The sequence below is a fragment of the Molothrus aeneus genome, chromosome 27 (genome assembly GCF_037042795.1).
Source record: "Molothrus aeneus isolate 106 chromosome 27, BPBGC_Maene_1.0, whole genome shotgun sequence".
In the NCBI taxonomy this organism is placed as follows: Eukaryota; Metazoa; Chordata; class Aves; order Passeriformes; family Icteridae; genus Molothrus; species Molothrus aeneus.
The window spans coordinates 1,160,263-1,177,867 of record NC_089672.1 but is presented as its reverse complement, the minus strand read 5'-3'; the positions used below and the strand labels follow the sequence as shown (position 1 = coordinate 1,177,867).

Here is a 17,605-nt window from a genome sequence, read left to right as displayed (position 1 = left end):
ACCAGCTAGGACTGGCCACCAGCAAGGAGCTGCAGCCACCAGCCTGTGCTGGAGGAGGGATCTGGGGTCCTTTGTGGGGACACAGGTGCCAGGATGGCCCCGTCCCCCCGCCTGTGCTGGGCCTGTGGAGAGGAGGTGGCAGCTGGGGCAGCGAGGAGGGGACACAGGCAGGGACAGGGCAGTGAGGAGAGGGTGCAGCAGGGCCAGTGGGCAGCCCTCAGTCCCACACAGGCAGTGCTTGCCAGGGAGCCCCTGCTCCCCCTTCACACGGCCCTGCACTGTCCAGAGGCTCTCCAGGAGGGCTCTGCGGCCCCTCTTTGCTAAAGGCTGATCCCCACATGGCTCCCCAGGAGGCCACAGGCTGTCCCAGTGTCAGGTCTCACCCAAGGACCCTCCTCAGATAGGTGTCTTCCTGCAACAAGTTTTGCTCTGGGGGAGAAGGTCGTCTGTATTTAAATTGGGGCTTTCAAGGGGGTGGGCAAGGCCACGGCTCAAGATGCTGCCAGCACAACTTTGCTTCCCCCATCCCTGCCTGTGTCAGGCATCCCTGGGGGGCTGTCAGCAGTGGGGGCTCTCACAGAGCTTCTGACTGTGCCTGGAAAAAAAAAAATCACCCCTTCTGGCCGTGTTTTGGCTGTGTGGAAAGATCTGGATTCAGTGTCTGCCTCCGAGTCTGATCCTCAGAGCAGCTCCTGCTCCCAATGCTGCCCTGGCCCCTCAGAAGGTGCCAGGCCAGGCTGCTCCTGCTGCTGCAGCACCACTGCTCCAAACACCAGCACTGGAAGCTGCAGATGGAATTTGGGAAGGAAATCTTACAAAGAAGGATTTGCTTCCTGCCAAAATCTTTCCATGGGGGACAAACCTGACGTTTTTGCCAGAGAGCCTCCCCCAGTCTTCGAGTTTTCAGTTGAAAACAAACAGGAAGGCAAAATTTTGCAGAGGGTGGAAGGTGTTGGTGGGTGATGCTGCATCAATGCCCACCCTGGCCCCTCCAGCCCCCTGGGCACCTGGCCCTGTGCTGGCAGCACCTTCCCTGGGCTTGCAGAGGTGACACAGCCTGGGCTGCTCTGGGAAGCACCCGGAGGAATTGGCTTTGCAAAGTGAGGCCGTTTGGGCCATTTTCAGTGGACACCCGGAGCACTTCCAGCACGGCAACATAGAGAGCCCCCCTCGTGGCACCCCCTGACTAACCCCTGTGGTGCTGTGAACCCAGCAGTACAGACGAGGCCTTGTCACTGGAGGACAAAGATCTGAGGGACCGGGAGAGGCGAATGGCCAATAACGCCAGGGAAAGGGTGCGAGTGCGGGACATTAACGAGGCCTTTAAAGAGCTGGGACGAATGTGCCAGATGCACTTAAAAACGGACAAAGCACAGACCAAACTGATCATCCTGCAGCAGGCCGTGCAGGTCATTCTGGGCCTGGAGCAGCAAGTACGAGGTATGGTACCGCTGGCAGGTGCATTTCGGGGCCTGTCTCTCCCCTGTCTCTGCATGCTCCTGCTTCTCTGTCCTGACTCTGCTTTCTGTCTGAGCTGTGTGTTTGCAGCACCAGCAGCACCTCTGGCTGCTGAGCTCTCCCCAGCCCGGGGTGGATTTGAGGCTGCTCTCTCTCTCTGCTCATGCTTAATATAATTTTGCACCTGGATCCCATTAAGCGGCTTTGGAAAATTCAGTCCTCAGCTCTGAGTGCTGGCTGAGGCACTTGGGGCTTCCTGTAACAAGCACATGGAGATGCCCTGGCACAGGGTGCCCAGAGCAGCTGGGGCTGCCCCTGCATCCCTGGCAGTGCCCAAGGACAGGTTGGCTGGGGCTTGGAGCACCCTGGGACAGTGAGATGTATCCCTGCCCATGGCAGGGGGTTGGAACAAGATGGACTTTAATATTCCTTCCAACCCAAACCATTCCATGATTCCCTGGTGAAGTGGGGGTGCAGCTGGGCCTGGGGTTCTGCTCGAGCAGGGGCCTGGCAGGATCCTGCAGGGACTGGGGCAGCAGCGAGCGCTGCACGGAGCCCATCTCCTCACACAGGCCTGCCTGGCATGGTCCCCTCTGTCCCTCTGGGGTGCTGCTGCCAGGGGTGATGCTGGTGCCCAGACTGAGGTTGCTCCCCTCCCTTGCTGTTTTGGGCACAGAGCGCAATCTGAACCCAAAAGCCGCCTGCTTGAAGCGTCGGGAAGAGGAGAAAGTGTCCGGAGTGGTAGGAGACCCCCAGATGACACTGTCAGCTTCCCATCCTGGTCTAGGAGACGGTCACAACCCTGTTGGACACATGTAAAGGTACCATTCCCCACCTGTGATCCCACATCCCAGCGTGGCTCCAGCCCTGTGCCCCTGCCCTGCTCTGCTCTGGCTGCTCAGCCCCACTCCCTCAGCAGCAGCCACAGCTCTGCTTCATGTCCCTGAAATCAATGACCTACATGTGTGCAAGGCCTGGCACAGGTGCCCACTGCAGCTGGGGCTGCCCCATCCCTGAAGGCCAGGTTGGAGGGGCTTGGAGCAACCTGAGATGGTGGGAGGTGTCCCTTCCATGGCAAGGGGTGCAATAAGATGAACTTTAAGGTCCCTTCCAGCCCAACCCATTCCATGATTTTCTCTCTCTGTGTGTCATGTGCCCCATCCAGAGCCTCTGGCCCACAGGAAAGTGCAGTCCCATAGCTGGGATGGGGGGTTTGGAGCTCTCTGGGTGGGCTCAGCTCTGCTCTGCACCTCCCAGTCCTGCCCCAGTTGGCTGCTGGAAACCAGCAATTCCTTTTCCTTGTGGCTCTATGAGAGGGAATGGGCAGGCCCCAGAAATGCCAAGAGAGTCAGAGAAGGTGAAAATCCCCCAGTGAGGCTGTGGCAGGCACTGGTTCCCATGGGCTGTTCCCACTTTTAAGGGACCCTAGGAGCATCTGAGCAGTGCAGAGGTGGTGGATGGGGGGATTGAGCAGATCCAGGAGTGGTAGGTCAGGAGCTGATCCCATGCAGTGCAAGGAGACGACACAGTCCCTTAGTGTCCCCTGTCCCAGTGGGTGCCTGGGGATGGCCTGACCAAAACAAAGGCCAAGCTCAGCTGCAGCCCTGCCCAGCCCTGCAGGGACTGACAGCCTTGGGGCCCCCTGTGCAAGGAGTTTTATTCTCATTTGGGCTTCTATCACTTCAGACTTTTTTATTATTTTATTTTCTTTTATTTGTAGATCTTTTTGTTCCTCTGGCTACGGAGGTGTGTAGGAAGAAAACCCTTGGTGTGACCTGCAGCCCTGTTGAACCATGAACTGTAGTACTGCTCATACTGACACACGCAGCCGGATCCTGGCGTGACGTAAGGAGTGGAAAAAACACTTTGTCAGAAACAAAACGGAAACAAAAAATTGCCTTAAGTATAAAGTGCAGAACAGTCAATACATATCACTCAGTTAGGAGGGGGTGGCGTGTTCTCTTGGCTTGTTCACAAGCAGCCAGCAGCAAAATTGTGCCTAAGCTTGATATTTCTTTTTTAAAAAAAAAGAACATTAGTTATGAGATTTTTTATGTAGAACAAATAGCAATGCCTTTTGGTTTTTTTAGCTTCTTTTGCATATGTTTTGTAAGCAACGAAAAATTTTTTTTTTTTTGTATAAAAACATGTCTTGTACCCTCCGCTTTTCTGCTGCTGTTTCTATAGTTAACGTTGCATCTTTAGGATCAACCAGAATATTAAAATTGTATTAAGAGAGACTGGATATAAAGAGAGGAATTCTCAGATTCGGCTCGGAAAGCCACTAAAAGCGAATGTAGCCACAGTGAGGGAATGTTCTTCCTTGCCTGGCTTGTACCTTCCATGACAACAAACAAACTTGTGCTGAATTCACCATCTCTTACCTTCGGCCACTTCTCATTTGGGAAAAGGAAGTTAAACAGCAAAGCAGTGGCAGCAGTGCTCCCCTCCCCGGGCAGTGACTGAGGTGCTCGCTGGAGTTTGCTTTGTTCTGGAGATGCCCCCGGGTCAGAGGATGTGACCACGGCTGTTCCAGAGTGTCACCGTGGGGAGGAGGAGCTGGAAGAGCAGCCCCAGGTGGAGGAGAACCAAGGGACTGAGGCACTTCCAGGTGAGCAGAGCAGCGAGGGATGCACAGGGAAGCTCCTGTTCCCACGGGCCAGAGCTGCCAGAGGCACTTCCAGGAGCAGCACTGAACAAAGACCAAGTGAACAAAGCTGCAGCACTGGGAAGAGGCAGAGGCAACTGGAGCAGCAGTGGGACACAGGGCCAGGAGGCCGGGCAGCAGCAGCAGCAGCAGAGGGTGCTGGAGGCAGGGAAGGAGCAGAGACCCGGCCACTCCAGCCTGGGCAAAGCCCTGAGCAGCTGCAGGATCCCTTCTGGCACTGGAGCCATTGGAAATGCACAATGCTGGCTCGGGGAGAGGGGTGGCCTCACAGCCCGCTGTCACCTGCTGTCACATCTCCCAGGCGTCCCCGGAGGCAGACTGAGCTCAGCCCTGCCACGGGATGGGAGTGGCCACCTCACCTGCACACGGGCTCCTCTCTTGGCACTGGGAAGGGGGCAGCAGGAGCTCCTGTCCCTGTGCTCCAGCAGCCAAGCTGGGCCAGCTGTCCCTTCACTCCAAGGGATTCCCCTGGAGTCACTCCAGACCACTCTGGTGTCCCCAGAAGGAGGAGGATCCCTGGCAGCCCCTCTGGGTGCCCTGGAGGCGTGGAGCAAACAAAGAGGTGCTGGGCAGTGCTGAGCTGCAGCTGCCAGTCTGGAGATGGCCATGCAAAAACATCCACCAGGAATTTACTCTTGTTTCTTCCCTCTCCTTGTGAAACATTTTGTGCCTGGTTCTTCCCAGCTCTGCAGAGCCCAGTCAGGCAGGATGGTGCACGAGACATGGCTGCTGGTCTGGGGGGATGTGGGGAGCTCCCCTCTCCCCTGCAGGCTCCATCTCTCCCTGTGCTGCTCCAGCCTGGGCTCCTGGGGAAGCTGTGTTGCTTTGGCACAGGGAAAGGGAGGGACTGGCACGCAGGATTAGCTCCTGTGGCACTTCCCAGGTACCCCAGGCTCTTGGCATAACCTGGTGCTCCTCCACGTGCTTTGTGCCCTGGCAAGCCCTGCTGGAAGTGCTCAGGGCAGTGCTTATCCCCCACCCACACCTGGGCACTGTGGCCTCACCCTGTGGCAGCTCCAAGCTGAGCCACTCCAAGTGCCAGGGCAGGATGGGACTGTCCCTGCTGCCCCTGGCCCTGCCTGGGGCTCCCCAGCATCCAACCATCCCTCTGAAGCTTTTGGGTGCTCCCACCATTCCTTCTGCATGGTGAGACCTCAGCAGCCCCAGCTCTGTCCCTGGGAAGGGCAGGAAACTCAGTGGTTCCATAACCCAGGTGCTTCTTGCCGGTGTCAACAGACACATTTTAGCCTAATCAGCTCAACAGGTTACAACACTTCCCTCCCTGGGGCTCTTCTGGCTGCTGAAGCAGTGGGCAGGGAGATGGATGAGGTTTTGCTCCCTATGTGGCAGCCCTGACTCCCATTCATGCTCTGGAGTGCAAACTGCAGGGCTCAGCAGCTGCTTTCTGTTTCATCCATGAGAGTTCCTGCTCCACTGGTGAGAGTGCTGGGGCTGCAAAGTGCCCACTGCTCAGGGGTCTTGGCTGGCTCAGTGCCCCTGTCCCAGGGCCAGGAGGGATGGAGCAGTGTCCCAGCCCTGGAAAGCTTGAAACCCTACAAAAAATAGTTAAAAGTGGTTCACAAACCCTTTGATTTTGCCCCAAGAATTGGAGGTGGCAGTAATGGACAACTGGACTTAAAGGGACTAGTCAAGAAAAATCCATAAATTCAACAAAAGTGGAAACCTGAGAAGATTTATGAGTTGTTCACAAATTTGCTGAACTTCTTTATCCCCTCCGAGTCCTGCAGGCCAAGGAGGAACCCTGATGAGCCAGAGCCTTTCTCACCATCCCTGAATCCCCAGGCATCACAACAAAAATGGGGCTTTTCAGCTGCATTTAGGTGGTTTAAGATGTTACTTTGACAGCAAATCCAGCCAACTTCCATCCATGGCAAGGCTTGGGTGAAGATCCTTGAGCATTAGCCCTCAGAGGCAGGGTTTGGAGAGACCATCTCAAAAGCACAGTGTAGGGGTGGCAGTGCTGTCCCTGGAGCTGCCTCGATGGCACAGGGTGACAGCTGTGTGTGCCAGCCCAGTGTGGCCTCAGTGGCATCTCTGCTTTTCAGGTGCTCAGGGAACAATTGGGAAGAGCAGCAAGGAAAATTTCCTTTGTCTTGCCAGTGTGTTTGGCTCAGTGTGAGCTTGGTGCCTGTAACCTGCCAGGGAAAGTGGCTTTTCTAAAAACAACCACTGCCAGGTGCTCTCCCCAAAATCCCACCAGCCCAGCCCTGAAATGTCACCCTGTAGCAATGAAACTCTTGTCTTTAGGTGTTGTGGTCAGCGAGGTCTGCACCCTCCCCAGCCCACAGCTCTGCTCCATTCCACTTGGGATCTTAGAGATCCCCAGACCTGCTCCTGTGCCCGTCTGTGTGTCCCCCACAGCAGTGGTGCTGCCAGGAGAGGTGTCACAGGGGGGTGACATGCTGTGTGGTGCCATTTATTCCATTTCCTCCTTCCACTCTCAGCCTTTGCTTGCATGGCTGCTCCCGGGGGCACATGTCCTCCTCTTTGGGGGCCACTGAGCCCCCCCAAGCTTCCTTCATCACATGGGGGGCTGCCTTCCCTTCTGTGCAGCTTCTTCTAGTTCCTCTTTCCCCAGGCTGCCTCAGTGAAGCAGCAGAACTGGGACACTGCCATGGGACATTTCTGTGTCCCCAGCCCAGGGGCCTCCTGTTGCCCCGCTCAGCCAGCCCCCTGCCTGCCTGCACACAGGCTGTGCATGCCACAGGACTGGGGAGCATCTGGAATCCAGTCTATGAACAGTAAAGTTGCAGATTGTTGTTTTTTCTCCCTTTTCACCTGCTTTTTCCCCAGAACAAAGCAGCTGCAGCCTCCCATGGGTTGGTGTTCAGGCAGTGGTGGCTGCTCCCAGCCCAGGGAGCAGAATTCCAGCTGTGTGGCACTCACCCCTGCCCTGACCCCTCAGATCCCCTCACAGCCCCAGCCAGCAGCTCCTGGGGCTCTCTGCTCCCCTGCTTCCCCCAGAGCTGGGCTGCAGGAAGGATGGACTCAAGCTGTGGTTGTGTCAGGCTGTAATTCCAGAGTCAGGGCAGAAACTGCTCTCCAAGGTCCTTTGTGTCTCACCAGTGTCCCCACTGAAGCCAGCAGAGCCTTTGGGCCCTTGCTGGGTGGTTCCAGTTGTGGGGGCTCGAGAAACAGGAGGCTTTGCAAACCCCCAGTCCCCTGCACCCCTTGAGCTTTGCTGCCAACTTTGTGGCCAGTGGAACCCAAGTTCCTCTTGCAGGCCCTGCTGTGCTGTATTGGGGAGCCTGAGCCAGCTCCAGTTCCATCCCTGGGCTCTGGGAGGTGAAGCAAAGCTGGGGATGGAGCTGGGCCAGAAGAAGCTTTCAGCCCCCACCTGCAGTGCTGGCTAACCCAGAGCAAGCCTGGCCCCTGGACTCCCCCATTCCTGCCCAACACCAGCAATAGCAAGGCCTGTTTTCTGTACCCTGAGCTTGCACAAGGTCTTTGCCCTGTTAAAAATCCTATGCAAATCTTACCCCTCTCCCCTCTCCCGGGGCTCTGCAGATCCCAGCCCAGCCCATTCTCTCTGCTCTTGTCTGTGATTCCTGCTCCCTGCTGCCCTCAGGGTCCAGCGTCATTCCTGGCAGCTCCAAAAGCATTTTGAGACCTGTGCTCTGGAGCTGGGAGGGGGCAGATGAGACTGTAGGAGCACCCAGCTCATACTGAGCACTGAACTGGAGGGGACAGGGCCTGGTCCTGGGGCTCCTCCACGCACCCTTCATCCTCCTGTGCCTTCTGCTCAATGCTGGTGGGGCTCTGCCAGCATCCCTCATCCCCCAGCCCCCTGACAGGAGAAGCTCTGTTCCACCTTGCTGCTGCCCAGACTGCCCTGTCCTAACCCCTGAGCCTCAGCCTTGGCTGGGGCTGCTCTTCCTTCAGCCACCCCAAGCCTGCAGGGCTGTTTCCCTTCCTGCCACGCTCCCCAGTCTGTCCAGCCAGCATCTCTGAGCTGTTTCCCTTTGCAGAGGGGCAGCCCATGCCAGCAGCTGGGGTGGGTGCTGCCAGTGTCCCAAAGCACAGCTGCCTCTCCCTGCCCTTGGGGACCTGGTGCTCTGTACTTTGATTTCCAGGACAATTCAGCCCTTTTGGGGAGCCAGCACTGCTGTGCCTTGGCCTGCAGGACTCCCAGGGGGAGGGGGGCTCTGCTTAGGAGGGTGATGCAGGCTCCTCATGACCTTCTGCCAAACTTTGTGTGTCCATCTGCAGCCCAGCTCCGGGCCAAGGGCACTCCTGTCGTGGGTGTCCACATTGGTGTCTCTGTTCCCCTGGCTTTGTACCCCTCCTGCTCCTCAGGGCTCCCCATTCCCACCCTGGCACAGCCAAGCCTGTGCTGTGCTGGAGGGCAAGGCTGTAACACTCACCCTGAGACCTCTCAGCCCAGCGTGGCTGCAGCAGCAGCCCAGGAGAGCAAAGGGGTTTCTGCTTCCACAGGGGTGTCCTGGTACCGAGGCCTTTGGCCAAAGAGCACCCCTGGGCTGTGCCCTGCACCCCTGGGCTGTGCTCTGCACCCCTGGGCTGTGCTCTGCACCCCTGGGCTGTGCTTTCCATCCCTGGGCTGTGCTCTGCACCCCTGGGCTGTGCTCTGCACCCCTGGGCTGTGCCCTGCACCCCTGGGTTGTGCTCTGCACCCCTGGGCTGTGCTTTCCACCCCTGGGCTGTGCCCTGCACCCCTGGGCTGTGCCCTGCACCCCTAGGCTGTGCCCTGCACCCCTGGGCTGTGCTCTGCACCCCTGGGCTGTGCTTTCCATCCCTGGGCTGTGCCCTGCACCCCTGGGTTGTGCTCTGCACCCCTGGGCTGTGCTCTGCACCCCTGGGTTGTGCTTTCCATCCCTGGGCTGTGCTCTGCACCCCTGGGTTGTGCTTTCCATCCCTGGGCTGTGCTCTGCACCCCTGGGCTGTGCCCTGCACCCCTGGGCTGTGCTCTGCACCCCTGGGCTGTGCCCTGCACCCCTGGGTTGTGCCCAGGGAGCCGTGGAGCTCCTGGAGACAGCGAGCTGGGGACACCAGCAGTCCCCTTTGCCAGGGCCACATCTTCCCAAGTCACCAGAAGCCAGCAGCCTTTGAGCAAACCTTGTACCGTGGAGCCACTGGGAGGGAAGGAGCCGCGGGAGCCCCGCAGCAGCCACTGCTGCTGTGTGTGCCTGGAGAGGGGACAGGGGCAGGACAGGGAGGATCCCAGCTGGGAATGACCTGTCACTGCAGAGGGCTCCAGCTCTCCGGGGAAACAAAGCATTCCTGGGATGTTCTTTATATTTTTGTAGGAATGGGGGGTGGGAGAGCAGATGGGAGATGCCTGCGGAAGTTGTTTATTTTTAACCCTGTAGAAAGTTATGGGTTGTTTTGGTTTTTGGCCTTTAAAATAAAAATGGTCCTTGCTTTTGATGTTTATGCTGCCTACCTGTAAATCCAGATGTACTTAAGTGGCTGAAATCCTTGTTCTTAAATCAGATACACATTATAGTTTTGAACTATATATATAGTAAATATATATATATATATGCCTAACCCAGCAAAAAAAAAAAAAAAAAAGTATTTGGGGGTGGGAAATGCGTTGCTCTTTGAAATGAATCACAATTGGGGGATGAAATTGTGTTTCTGAGTGCCTCAAGATATGAATTGTTTTCATTTTTTTAAATAATTTTATACAAGTGTCAAAACAGCTGGCTGGATTATTTGGAATTTTTAAATAATCCTAACTTTTTTAAAGTAGATTTTGAGAACTGTCCTGTATATAACAGTAATGTAGCAATAAATGTGACATTTTATAACAATATTACTTTTTTTATCCCCATGTGTGTCCTTCAGGTGTTGTATCCCTAGGAATGAAAAGTTGGAATAAAGGCCTTGCCTTGTACTAAAAACCAAAAAACAAAAGCAAACACCAGACAGGTTTTCAGACACTTGCTCTGGGTGTGGATCCTGCCCCCTGCATCTCTGTTGTTTCCTTGCCTCTGCCCCTGGGGAGCACCCACAAAAAATCCACTTCAATCCAGTTAAATGCCCCCAGCCCGTCCAGGAGCCCAGCAGAGACTGGTGATGGGAGAAATTCATCAAATCAGAGTCGTTAAGGGTGAAAAGACCTTTCAGATCATCGAGTCCAACAGTCAGTTCAGCACTAACCCATGCCCCAAGCACCACATCCATTGTTTGAACACTTCTGCCCCAGGCAGCCTGTGCCAGTACCTGGCAACCCTCTTTGGGAAGAAATTATTCCTAATATCCAACCTAAACTTTCCCTGGCACAACCTGGGGCCATTTCCTCTTGTCCTGTCCCTTGCTCCTGGGAGCAGAGCCCAACCCCACCTGGCTCCATTCTCCTGCCCTGCAGGCTCCAAGGTCCCCCAGGACTGTCACAGAATTACAGATGGATTTGGGCTGGAAAGGACCACAAAGCCCATCTCATTCCACTCGCTGCCACAAGTGGGGACATCTTCCACCAGACCACAAGCTCCATCCAACCTGGCCTTGGACACTTGCAGAGCCAAGGCCTCTGCCTGGGAGCAGCCTTCCTTCCCCGGGTTTGCTGCCTGTGCTCTCACTGTGCTGCTCCAGAGCAGGACAAACAGCCCAGACTGACTGAGAAGTGGCTCTGGCAGTGGCTGCTTAAATCTCCCTTAGCCTTGGGTGCCTTCTGTCAGCAGTGAGGCAGCTCTGCCCTTCCCGAGCTGCTCTGGGTGCACGGATCCTTCCTTAGACTGCATCATAAAACCACAGAATCATTAAAATTGGGAAAGACTTTGAAGATCACCCAGTCCAACCATTAACCCAGCAGCACTGCCATGTCCACCACTAAAAATCAAGAGCCACTTCCACACATTTTTTTAATGTTTCTAGGGATGGTGACTCCACCACTGCCCTGGGCAGCCTGTGCCAGCTGTTCACAGCTCAGCTCCAGGTGAGGGAGAAGTGCTTGGGAGCAGCCTGGAAGATGGATGCTCAACAAATACACAAGGTGGAGCATTAAGCAGGCGAGTGCCCAGAGCAGGCTTTGGGCTGGGAGAGCCGGTGAGGACAGGAGCAAGGAGCAGCACAGAGGAGCTGCTGAGAGCATACACAGCTTCCCAAGAGCAGAGCAGTGGCCACCAAGCGAGCTCCTGCCAGCGCTCCCTCCCTGGAGATGAGCTGGGATGAGGCTACCAGATGTTGTGGCAAATGTCATGTCATGCTTGCACCGCCACACAGTCTCAGAATCACAGATTGGTTTGGGTTCTAAGGGATCTTAAAGCTCATCCCATGGGCAGGGACACCTTCCACCATCCCAGGGTGCTCCAGCCTGGCCTTGGACACTTCCAGGGATCCAGGGGCAGCCACAGCTGCTCTGGGGTGTTTGTTCCAGAGTTCCTCCTGCATGTTCACAAGAGGCTGAGCAGGCTCTGAGCAGAGCCTGGGGAACATTATGGAATTGATGGTGATTTTATGATCCTCTCCTGAAAAACCTGGCTGGAGACTCCCTCTCCTGCTGGGAGAGACTGAGCGGCCGTGACAGGGGGGTTTGCAGGGGCACTGACAGGCTCTGGGCACACCCCTTTGGGAAGGGGGCACTTCCCTCCAGCACAAGAGGCTGAGAAACAGTCCCAGCCCAGTGTGGGGACACTGCCACCCCTCAGGGCCCGTGTCCCCTCTCCAAAGTGGAGACATCCTGTCCCCTCAGGGCTTGTGTCCCCTCTCTGGTGCAAAGACAGGCCTCACATCCCCTCTGCAGTGCAGGGGCAGCCGGTGTCCCCCGGGCAGCTGCTGTCCTCCCTCTGCTTTGGGGACAGCCCGTCCCCTCGGTCCGTGTCCCTTCAGGGTTCGTGTCCCACTCCAACACAGAGACAAGCCCGTCCTCTCAGGGCTCATGTCCCACCTGGGCTGGCGTCCCCTCGGCTGGCGTTTCCTCAGTGCCCATGTCCCCTCAGGGTGGTTTGTGTCCCCTCAGGGTGGCCCGTGTCCCCTCAGGGTGGCCCATGTCCCCTCAGAGTGGCCCGTGTCCGCTCAGGCTGGCCCGTGTCCCCCCACGGCCGCCCGCGCCCCCTCACGTTCGCGCACAGCCCCGCGCGGGGCCGGTTCCGCCGCAGCCCCGCCCCGCTGCAGCCCCGCGCGTGCTCGGAGCGGCCCCGCCGCCGGCGCTCGGGGTCACTTTGAGTGAGGCGGCGCCATCGCCATGTTGAGCCAGCTGCTGGGGCCGCGCTACGCGGAACTGCTGCGGACCTGGTGAGGAGCTGCCGGGCTGCCCACGCCGCGCTGGGGCTGCCCGCTTCCACCCGGGGCTCTCTGTCCGCTCCGAGCCGGGCTCTGCTCGCCCCGTCCGGGTCTGTCCGCTCGGCCCGGGGCTCCGCGCTCCCCTCACCGCGTCCTCGGGGCACGGCCGCGCTCGCAGCGCGCTCTGTGGGAGCCGGACAGAGCCTGAAGGGCATCCCGGCTCCTTCCCGAAGCCCTGCCCGAGGCCTCCCCGTTCCCTCTGCGCTCTATGCGGGTCGCTGGGGACGGTGCTGGGGTGCGGAGCAGCGCTCGGGCCGGGCTGAGGGGCCGGGGAAAGGGCTTGCGGCCCACCCGGCGCTGGCTGCTTCACGTGCGGTAATACAGCAGTGCCGTGGGTGCCCCTTGCAGGGCTGTGGGAGGCAAAACGACGGGGCAGAACCGACGGCATGTGGCGGCAGCCATGTATGGTAGTGTGTCTTCTCTTCGCTGTGCAGTAGTCTTTTTAAGTAAAAGACTATGAGCTTTTTCCTGTCAAATATCTTGGCTGCCCTGAGGACTAATGCTGTTCCGTGTCTGTGAGGTTGTTTCAGTATTTCTGTGTCCAGCTTGGTCACCACAAGATCAGAAGGATCCAAAGCTGTTGGAGAGTGGCCAAAGGAGGGACACGGAGCTGGGGAAGGGCTGAGGAGCAGCTGAGGGCACTTGGCTGGTTCAGCTGGAGCCCAGGAGACTGAGGGGAGGCTCCTGGGGGCTGCAGCTCCTGCCCAGGGCAGGCACAGGGGCAGGGGCTGAGCTCTGCTCTGGGACAGGGACAGGAGCCCAGCAAGGGCTGGAGCTGGGCCAGGCCTTGGCATGGAGCTCAGGGCAAGGTTCTTCCCCCCGAGGCTGCTGGGCACTGCCCAGGCTCCCCAGGGAATGGTGCCAGGGCTGCCAGAGCTCCAGGAGCTCCCAGGGCTGCTCAGGGTGGGGTTCTTGGGGTGGCAGGGCAGGGACAGGGGCTGGGATCAATGATCCCTATGGATGCCTTCCAGCTCAGGTTATTCTGGAATTCTAAGCTCTTTTCCTGATTGAAGTGCCTTTCTCAGGTATCTCAGCCATGAGCATCTGCCAGGCCTTTCCCAGTGGTAATTTGTTGTTTCCCTGGGTGTGTCTCTCCTTTAGGACCCCCACCCTGGCAACATGGGGTGGTGTGGCTGGCGTTGGTGTGATCTGGGCCACAGACTGGAAGCTGGTCTTGCAGTACGTTCCCTACATCGGCGGCAAGTACAAAACTGAAGACTGAGCTTCCCCCTAATGGTGAGTTTTGTTTGTGCATCTCTTGGCTTAATCAATAGAATTATAAAATCACAGAATCCCAGATGGGTTTGGGTTGGAAGGACCTTAAAGCTCACCCTGCTTATCCCCTGCCATGGGCAGGGACACCTTCCACTATCCCAGGTTGCTCCAAGCCCTGTCCAGGACAGCCTAGCCTGGAACACTTGAACACAATAACCCTGTGTTGGTGTGACAGTGGATATTTCCTCTTTGCCTGGGGCACAATCATATTTGTTTTCTATTTTTTAACTGGAAATTCACAGAGAGCCAGAAGGATGAAATATTCATTAGAATCTGTTTTTCAAGTGATTATTTTGCAAGCAGCAGGTTTTCCACAACATAATGCACTTCTTAAGAGGTCAAATCAAGCTAATTTGGAACTTTTGACTTACCTGTTTAATTCTGTTCCTGAGCAGAAGAGCTACAAGCTCAGGGCTAGTTTTGTGACTAGGCAAATTCAGACTCCCCTCTGCTCCTTGTAACTGGCATGAAAAGTAAATTGAATTTTCAGAGCTGGTTATTGTATTCCACAAATTCATTGGAAGATTTGCTTTCTCAAGGTTTTGGTTGTTTTCCTTCTTTAAATGCGTATCAGAAGTGCTGTTCTGAATGTTCTGGAAGTCTGAGCATTCCTAAAGCTGGAGCAGCAATTAGACAATCCTTCTGTAGGGACTCTAACTGCATATTCTTTCTAGTAGGCAGGCTTTGGATTTCTTTATTCCTTGCTGCAGAGAGAAGGGAGTCAGGAAGATTTTTCCATTCATTAAAGGATGCTAATGGAGAAACTGAGTCCAGAGGAAACTCTGTTCACCTCAGTGTTTGTTTCTTCTGGTCAGAATAACAGTTCCATCTAAATGTTGATTAATGAATGTGAGCTATTTGTGTTCCAGCTACACAGTATTTTGTAGGGAAGTCAGTCCATTTAAAAAGCACAGACAGGTACTTTTTAAGTCCTTTTTCAGCTGTAATTGTTGCAGTTTAAACAATTTACCGTTTGCAAACTTTGTATTGCACAGATCCTTCTGTTACCAAGAGAGGGATGAAACTTGTTTTGGAAGTCAGCTGAACTTGGAGGCATTGTGGGTCATTGTGATGTTTACAGCCAAGTCAGAGAACCATAAAATCACCCAATGGCTTGGGTGGGAAGGGTCCTCAAAGCCCCTTCAGTCCCACCCCTGCCATGGGCAGGGACACCTTCCACCATCCAAGCCCTGTCTAACCTGGATGGAGAAAAGTTTTCAATTGGAAAAGCTCTCAAGTTATGTAGAGGCAATTCACTTGCCTTCTAAGGGCTTTCCTTCTTTAAAAATTGTCAGTAGTAGGAGCACAGCTCCATTCCCGAGCCAAGAGCCTCTGTTTCCCATTTTGAAGTAAGAACTTTGTGTGAAGAGGAGCAGAGAAAGGGGATGTGTCTGTGGTGGGCTGTGCTCCCTTCCAAAGGGACTCCAGGCCTGCCCACCCTCACCTGCATCAGCTTCTGTACCTGAAACTCCCTGCCTGGATCCTGGAGGATCCTGAAATCTCTCCTGTGGCTGCTGTATGGAAATGTGCCCTTTGTTGATAGAGTGACAAAACTACCTTTTGTCTCCTTAAAAAGGAAAAGAGCCTACAAGTTTCTCTTCAATTAGGTGAAATTACACCTCATAGAACTTGGGAGATTTCACCATAAACTTAAGGGTAGCTAATTGAACAAAAGCCAAAAAGTCCCACCTGAGCAATTTACTAGAAAAAGAAGAGAACAATGGAACTAATGGCTTTTGTGAGGTGTTTTGCCAGGAGCAAGAACCTCTTGCACCTGGCTCGGTGTTATTTTGCCTTTTATTAAATTTTTCTGTTTCCAACACTACCACAGAAGCCATCCTGCTGATTTTATGCTTTCTAAGGTAGCTGAGCTGTCTTGGGTGTGAAATAGATCTCCAAGAGCTTATGAGGCCTGTCTTGAGGACACCCCTGTTTCACTGCTGTGGCTCTGTGCAGGAAGCTCTGCTTAACCTCTGCTCTGTATTTGTTGTAGGATTCTATTGCTGGAGAGTGTCTGGAGCCATCCGTCCCTGAGACCCTGCTGGGGTGACCCTGAAATCAGTACAGATTCTGCAACAAGCTGTGGTCTGTCTGTGTGTCTGTCTGTCTGTCCCATGAACAGCTGTGAGCAAATTCACCCTCACTGACCACTTCCTCTGAGCACTTTCCCAGCTCATCTTGCCTTGATGGGAGCAGGTTATAAACCTGGTGTACAAAATAAATCAAGTGAATGATTTTTGGGGGCTGGGGTTTTTTAGGATTTTGTGTGTGTGTGTGTGTGTCTTACCTGCTTAGTCCATATTCTTAAGATCAGACTCCAGGTTTGGTTTTGGCTCATAGAATCATGGAATCCCAGACTGGTTTGGGTTGGGACACCTGGCACTGTCCCAGGTTGCTCCCAGCCCTGTCCAGCCTGGCCCTGGGCACTGCCAGGGATCCAGGGGCACCCCCAGCTGCTCTGGGCACTGTGTTACATCTTCAGCTTCTTGGACTGTGTGTCCTAAGGCAGGTCTGCCACATGTTTGCCTCTTTTCCTGTGCAGGTTCCTCAGGAATCAACCACTGGCTGATGGGATGCTGGGCTTGATGATTTATTTATGTCAATTACAGCTCTTGAGCTGCTCTTAGGGATGTGTTGATTTTAGGCTCATCATTCCTGGATCACTGTGGCCTCATGGATGCAGTTAACTTTTCACAGCCAATATTGCAGAGTTTCATGGTAGCAGGTTCCTCAAATTTGGTTTAAAGAAAGGATTTGGGGTTTTTAACATCAATTCATGGACCCCTTAAATGGTCTATTTTTTTAAACTTTTCTGGCTTAATCTAGAGGCTTGAGGAAGGCAGGCCCCAAATCCTGGCTGTCTTTGTACCAGGATGAAAACCAGGGCTTCAGAGAGCTGCTCAGTTCTTAATTTGGGGTTTAAGTAGAAAAATCTATATTCTCAATTTATATATCTGTTTATTTGTGAACTTAAACTGGTGGTGAAACAGCCCCCAAACACAACCCTTTAGGTGGGAGTTTTTAGCTGTTAGAAAAAAGAAGAACGAGGATTATTTTGCTCTGGTCTCTGCCACTCAGCCACAGATGACTCAGACTCAGGGGGGAAAAGTTCATCCCTTTTCACAAAGACCAGAATTTACAAACAAACTTCCTCTCTGTGAGAACAGGGTCTCTGTTTTCTCTCTGCTTAGTGCCCAATTTCATCTTACTAGAATGTTTGGCTGTAATGCAAGGTTTGAATCTCTTTAGGGGAAAATCCCAGTTGTAGCTGTGCTGCCCATGTGTCACTGTCAGGGCTGTGTCACCCTCAGGGATGTTTCTGTGGAAAACTGGTGGAAAACCTGCCCAAACAGTGGCACTATGCAGGACACTTGGATTACTTAATTAACAGTAAAATTTGTTAGTGTTGCTTCAGCATCAGCATTGTTAATTAATTGGGGGCAAAGAATATCATTTTCACATGCAAAAACTGCTTTTGCTGCTCTGAGATGCAATCACAGAATCCTGGAATATCCTGAGTGGGGAGGGACTCTCAGGGATCATCAGTGCAGCCCCTGTCCCTGCAGAGCCACGCCAACAACCCCACCCTGAGCAGCCCTGGGAGCTCCTGGAGCTCTGGCAGCCTTGGGGCAGCTTTCCTGGGATGTGGAATAATGGGATAATGGTGCTGATTGCTCAGGCTGTCCCATCCCTGCTCCAGCAGGGCTCCTGACTGACCTGCAGGAGGCCAGAGCCTCACCTTAACCTCAGGGTGCTGAGAGTGCAGCTTTGACAGCAGCAGCCCCTGCCTTGCATAGGGGGGCTGATACTGATCCATTTCCAGCCAAATTGTACCTGGAGAGTGGATATTCTTGGGAAGTGATGTTCTGTCAGCCTGTCCTTGCACAGCAGCAGGACTGTAACCTCAGGTCTGGACAGCTCAGTCCCTGCTCTTACTTC

At 54.7% G+C, this 17,605-nt stretch overlaps 2 protein-coding genes across 2 annotated transcripts in view; both read left to right on the top strand.

Annotated features, from left to right (window-relative positions):
- The window catches only part of TCF3 (transcription factor 3), an 83,529-nt gene extending 73,606 nt beyond the window's left edge, over positions 1-9,923 (top strand). Inside the window, exons 17-19 of the mRNA XM_066566124.1 lie at positions 1,214-1,440; positions 2,135-2,279; positions 3,179-9,923. Of these exons, the coding sequence (XP_066422221.1) occupies positions 1,214-1,440; positions 2,135-2,277 (370 nt within the window). The 3' untranslated portion in view covers positions 2,278-2,279; positions 3,179-9,923. The remainder of the gene's footprint in view (positions 1-1,213; positions 1,441-2,134; positions 2,280-3,178) is intronic.
- Positions 9,924-12,221: 2,298 nt separating this feature from the next.
- Positions 12,222-15,902, top strand: UQCR11 (ubiquinol-cytochrome c reductase, complex III subunit XI). Its single transcript, XM_066566244.1, has 3 exons — positions 12,222-12,343; positions 13,493-13,627; positions 15,660-15,902. The coding sequence occupies exons 1-2, from the start codon at positions 12,294-12,296 to the stop codon at positions 13,611-13,613; spliced, it is 171 nt and encodes a 56-aa protein (XP_066422341.1). The 5' UTR covers positions 12,222-12,293; the 3' UTR covers positions 13,614-13,627; positions 15,660-15,902.
- The last annotated feature ends 1,703 nt before the right edge of the window (positions 15,903-17,605 follow it).

Excerpts from the sequence above, each read along its gene's own strand:
- UQCR11 (XM_066566244.1), top strand. The coding sequence starts at position 12,294 with ATGTTGAGCCAGCTGCTGGGGCCGCGCTACGCGGAACTGCTGCGGACC. Across the intron at positions 12,344-13,492 it reads GCGGAACTGCTGCGGACCTG|GACCCCCACCCTGGCAACAT; the intron begins GTGAGGAGCTGC and ends TCTCTCCTTTAG.